Source organism: Nicotiana attenuata, chromosome 11 (genome assembly GCF_001879085.1).
Source record: "Nicotiana attenuata strain UT chromosome 11, NIATTr2, whole genome shotgun sequence".
Taxonomy (NCBI): Eukaryota; Viridiplantae; Streptophyta; class Magnoliopsida; order Solanales; family Solanaceae; genus Nicotiana; species Nicotiana attenuata.
The window spans coordinates 51,150,253-51,156,207 of NC_031999.1; the positions used below are offsets into that span (position 1 = coordinate 51,150,253).

General features: G+C 39.8%; 1 protein-coding gene across 1 annotated transcript; it reads left to right on the forward strand.

Moving 5' to 3' along the window:
- Positions 299-2,346, forward strand: LOC109234889. The gene is made up of 2 exons (XM_019400930.1): positions 299-734; positions 2,321-2,346. The coding sequence occupies exons 1-2, from the start codon at positions 299-301 to the stop codon at positions 2,344-2,346; spliced, it is 462 nt and encodes a 153-aa protein (XP_019256475.1).

Below are 5,955 nucleotides of genomic sequence, written 5' to 3' on the forward strand. Positions count from 1 at the left end.
CTACCTTTTTATCGAGTTTGCATATAATAACAGTTGCCACTCCAGTATCTAGATGGCTCCATACGAGGCTTTGTATGGGCGTAAGTGCAGATCTCCTATAGGGTGGTTTGATGTTGGAGAATCTGGGTTACATAGGCCTGACCTGGTTCAGCAGACCATAGAGAAAGTAAATCTTATCCGGGAGCGACTGTTGACAGCTCAGAGTCGTTAGAAGTCATATTCTAACGTACGACAATGGGACTTAGAGTTCGGGGTTAATGACTAGGTATTCTTAAAGGTGTCACCTATGAAGCGCGTGATGAGGTTTGGCAAGAATTGCAAGCTTAGTCCACGGTATATTGGGCCTTATAGGATCATTTGGAGAGTAGGCCGAGTAGCTTATAAGTTAGAATTGCCCTCAGAATTGGAGTCTATCCATCCGGTTTTTCATGTATCTATGCTACGTAAGTTCATTGGCGATCCTACCCGAGTGGTGCCCACAGATGATGTACATATTGCGGAGGACTTGTCATACGAGGAAATTCCAGTTGCCATCCTAGACCGACAAATCCGCAAGCTACGAAATAAGGAGGTAGCCTTCATGAAGGTTTTATGGGGAAGCAAGAATGTGGAAGAGACGACATGGGAAGCGGAGGAAGAAATGAAGTCTAAATGCCCCCACCAATTTCAATCTAAAGATATGGCTCGAGATGGGATACTACAGCACAACTCTATTCAGGCTAGTAGGTCATCAGGTAAGCTCTTATTTTTGACTTTCAGCAATTATGATTTACGGCTATGTGAGGCAAAGTGTTGCTATTTATAGACATTGGCCGTGTGTGGCATGCATAGTATGTTTTCTGGCTGCGTGCAGGTTGGTTTTAGTATAGTGTACAGAGGAGACTCTGGAAAATTTTTCCAAAGTCTATAAGAGTAAAAAATCGAGGACGAATGTTCCTAAGGGGGGAATGATGTTACACCCTATATTTTCGTACGTAAAAGTGCGTCGTAAGCAAACTAATGTAGGACCAAAAATGAGATAATATTTGAAAGTATATAAAGTAAGTTAATCATGTTACCTCGGAGGTCATAATATTGAAGATCATGAATAACAAGTACAAAGACAGTAGGAAGGTTGAGAAGCTAAAGGAATTGAAGAAAACAATGTTTCGTCAAAAGTCGACAAGATGGACATGTTATAACATGTACTTTTGGGGTGATACTAGGGTACTTAACATGATAAGGAGGTTATATTATGATTTATGTTAGTCGTATGATATTCATGTATTATGTTTTGAAGTCAAGCGAGTTGTGGAACAAAAGTCGATGAAAGTCATCACCAGTTACCTTCATAAGTTTTACTAAAAATTTGGGTCAAATGTAACTGCAATTTTCTGCCAATATACTTAGATTTATGGTATGTCCAACCCACTGAATTGAAGATCTATGAGTCTATTTCCATACGCATTAAATCATTTGCAAATACGATATCGAGGTAGAGAGATATAGGCATTTTTACGAGACTGCGCAAACTGCTAGGTGACAAGTAGGTGTGTCACCTACTTGCTTAAATGAGAGGATTACACATGTCCCAAAAATGGGCCAGTTCGGGTCGTCCAAAGAGGCCTTTAAAGGCCTTTTTTCTTCATATATTAGACTGATAATAGTTCATAATAACCAGACATAAGCTCTACAAAAATCCTCCAAAAAATTTCCCATAAACCCTAATTGATTTTCTCTCCCTTTTAAGTTCTAATTGGAGGTAAAACCTAGAGTTTGAAGAACCAAATAGGAGCTGAGTAATCCAAAAAATAAGGTAAGTTTACTACTCTCTTTCATCCATTTTTTCTGCTGTAAATTCATGGTAAGTAGTTCTATATTTGTAAGAACTCGCAAGACGGCGATCGGAAGCCATGAGTTCGAGTTATTCACTTTCAGCGGACTGTTTTGTGTTGCTTTTGGGATGCATGTTTTACTACTGTTTTGTAGAGTTTTGGTGCAGGAAGGGTGTGGAGAAACACCACATAAATTCAGGATGGTGGGTTGGTCATTCGTCGTAACATTTTTGGATCGTTTGACACTACTATGGTGGTCGTTTTTGTCTATGAAGGGATTGGGGTGTGTTGGGCTGTTTTGCATTATTTTATGGTGTATATAAGGCTGGAAAATAATGTATGTTGTTATTGTTGTTTCCTTGTGTTGTTGGTGTTATCTTAAATTTGGAGGAAGTAAGGATTATAGGGGAGATGTTGCCCGTTTTATTACAAAATAAGCTTGTCAATCGTTGTGCAAAAATTTTACCTTTCGTAACTTAATTATAGTATTATTATCGTTGTTGTAGATTATGGTGCAAAGAGGCAAGTTTAAATTTGTGATAGGAAAGATTATGATAAGGAATGTTAAGGCTAATCCCTTCCTTCATTTTGGCATGATCTCGTAACTACATGTGTTTGATAACGATGCATGAAGAGAAGTTCATACTCCCGAATTTATATATACAGTACTACAATATTTTCACCACCATCGAGCTATAATCGGTAGGCAGGCCTTTATTGGGCAACCTCTGATCAGATGGTAAGTTATATACCGAGCCTCCTATGGCCGAGCACCTATGAGGGAGCCCAAAATGGCCGTGATATAGAGCCTACTACAGCCGAGCAGTTACATGTACCCAGCCTTATAGGGTCGGACATTTATTTTACTTACTATATTGAGAGAGTTGAGTCAGTATCAGCAGGCAAGTATAGCTCCAGTCATCTTTGACTCCAAGTTACTTTTATTTATTATATTATCAATTCAGTTTCAGCTTTCAGTGATTTTATTACCTTACATACTCAGTACATTATTTTGTACTGACGTCCCTTTTTTGGGGACGTTGCATTTCATGCGTGTAGGTTCATATAGACAGACGGGTAGACCTCCTCAGTAGGTGTTTCTTGAGTTTAGCTTGATCGGTAAGCTCTACATCCTTCGGAGTTGCCGGGTTTAGAGTTTTGTGTACATGTTGTGTATATATGTATATATGTTATCGCTAGGTTGGGGCCCTGTTCCGATCACGGTACATCCATCTGTAGAGCTTATGGACATACCCTGTCAGTTAGTGCAGTATGTTGGGCTTGTAGGCCTTGTATGTATATTTTGTTGGTTTGCCAGCTGTAGCAGTTATGGAAGCCTTGTCGGCCCAGCTTTATATTGATGTTTAGTCGGCATTAGTTTCCGTTCGGTTTTATATTTTGCTTCACAAATTGTCTTGCAATGTGGCCCCATGGCAAAAGTATGACATTATATGTTAAGAGTCCCTCAGTCGCAAGTTGGTTCGCTAGGTAAGGTGAGGCACCGGGTGCCGGTCTCGCACCCCAGGTTCGAGGAGTGACATTGGGGCAGTGTGTTTTTATGCAAGGATCTGTCATGGTGAGCTTTGGGTAAGGATCATGGTGTTCAATCAAGGAGAAGTGTCAACTTGAGGGTAATTTAGAAGGAACTCGGAGAAATAGGATAGCTTGATAGTAAGTTGGATCGGCACGGTAATAGATATAATCGGTTCTTTGGGTGTTGATGATGTGGTGAGTCTCTACAGGTGTTTTGTGGCAATACTCTTGGGTTTGGCAACCTGCATGGCTTGGTTGAGTTAGATAGATTTACTTTTGATGGCTTGGTTATGTGCAAATGGGTTTTGAAGAGTTCTCGATGGTTTCTACCACGGTTTGAGATGGATATTTCCTACCGGCATGAGAAACATGTTGCGTATTGTGATTTTCTCTTGGATGGAATCAAATAGAAGGTTTCTTACAGATCGGGTATGTATTCTACCGGTGACTCAGAGTTGATTATGAGATTCTCATACTTTTCATATGTTGGCATGATAGATGTGGTGTGTTGTGTGGGATTGAGATTTGCATATGCAAGGTCACGATTCAATTTTGAAGGGAAGGTCATGAATTATTAGACATCAAGAACGGTTTTAGATGACTAGATAAATGCTATTACTACTTGGTATTTCCTGAGAAGGGTGCACATTTCAGAAGGTGCATTGTGTTCTAACGTCGGATGCTTCATTGGTATTGCGATACTCGCCTGGTTGAGCGATAACTGATGTTTAGATTTTTGCCATGTGGCGCGGGGGAAATTATTGAAGTTTTTCTAGTTGGATGATAGTGTATAAAAGATGTGTTAGTCATTCGAGTGATGGAGTTGGGATCGGCTATGGTGATTCATGTGTTCTATGGATTTGGAGACTGGGAGTTCTCAGAAGCAGATTATTTCGGGGTTGCGGACTATGAAGGTGTGGCCAAAGTTAGCTAGATGGTAGTACGTGGCATGGTTAGGTCATTGTGTACTTTTGGAGGGCCATTTATCCATTTGGGGATGAACGGAGTTGATTTGGGGGCCTATTGTAGGCCTAATGAGGATGTGTATTCTACACCGGGACAGATTTGTTAACTCAGCACCGTTATCGTGGAAAGGTGTGTCTTTTGGTTAGAGTTGAGCTTGTTCGTGTTCTGATATGTTCTATGTGTTACTCTTCTATGCTATGAGGGATTGTGATTTGTTGGTTATATGCACTCCCGATGCGGTTTGTTTGGGCCTTGTAGTGAAATTCGAGCGAAATGGTTATTCGGGTTTTGAATGGTTGATTGCGCGTTTGTTATGGTCTTTTCGGGCAATGGTATATTGTATTATTGTCTTCTCCATGGTTATGGTCATGCACTTCATGTACTTGATGTGGAATTACGTGTGGTTGTTGATTTTGATCATTGTGGCTTGAGGTATTTCATAGGACCGATGTTTGGATAGGGTCACGCGTTGCGGAGGATTATGTTGAGATATGATCTTTTGAGTTGGATTTTATGTTTCGGTTCTTATATGTGTTATGGGTTTGTAGCACTGCGCTTGTGGTGGCACTTGTTGATCTTGCGGGGCGGTTCTCTCACTTGAGTCATTTTCCATGTTTGAGTACAATTGAATTGTTGCTTATTGGTGCACAAATTTCACGGTTGTGGCTTTAGTTTTTATTGGTGTTGCATGTCAAAATAATAGTTGTGTTTGATGAGATAAGGTCACTGGACCTAGAATGGATACTACTGGATTTGATTACAATATGTTTGGAATAATAATTTCGGAAGTTAGCTTAGGATTTGGCTTTTATTTTTGTTAGACGAGAGAGAGAGAGCTCCATGACATGTTGATCTTATGAGTGCTTATGAGTTTCTACGTGTCATCATCTGCAGTGTATGAAGGTTTTGCACGAGGTTTTATTTGATATGAGGTTTATTACTGGTATTGGGTTTGTTTTGAGCAGCTATTGTGATCAAGAACTATTGCAACGAGTATGCGAGTTATTTGGTATATCATGTGATTACATCTTGGTTAAGGTTATGGCTTGATACAGCATGTTCAGACTTATACAGTGTAGTTGCGAGATTCGAGTATTGTAAGGAATTTTGGATGTTGGAAATTGGGTTCTAAGGCTTATTGACTAAGGTTAAAGTAATGATCTTCAGTTATGTTGTGTTGTCAGGCATACATGGATTGAGGTGACGTGGGATCACCCTGGTTATGTGATGGTAAGGTTACACAGTAAATTTATGGCTTTGGAACGACTCTTGGCATGTTCGCGAACGAACGTATGTTTAAGTGAGGGGAGAATGTAACGACCCAACCTGTCATTTTGAGAATTTGCATTCCGTTCAACTGTTTGAAGTCTTGAGTAGCTTCATATGATGTATTATGACTCGTGTTAATCTTCGGTTTTTGTTTTGTCACGACCCAAAATCACACATGTCGTGATAGCGCCTATCACAATACTAGGCAAGCCGACAATCACAATAACCATACATCTTTAAATTCAAAACACAATAAAAATGCTTAATAGTGAAAATCCCATAATAACTGATAAGTAAAAACCGCAACACAATACAAAATTCCCAAAAATCGGGGAATCACTGAGTATATGATCATCTAAATGACAACATAGTT

What these genes read in the sequence shown, in the direction of transcription:
- LOC109234889 (XM_019400930.1), top strand. Translation starts at nt 299, where the DNA reads ATGAGGTTTGGCAAGAATTGCAAGCTTAGTCCACGGTATATTGGGCCT. An exon ending in TCAGGCTAGTAGGTCATCAG is followed by an intron (nt 735 to 2,320) that starts GTAAGCTCTTAT and finishes TCGTTGTTGTAG; the next exon opens with ATTATGGTGCAAAGAGGCAA.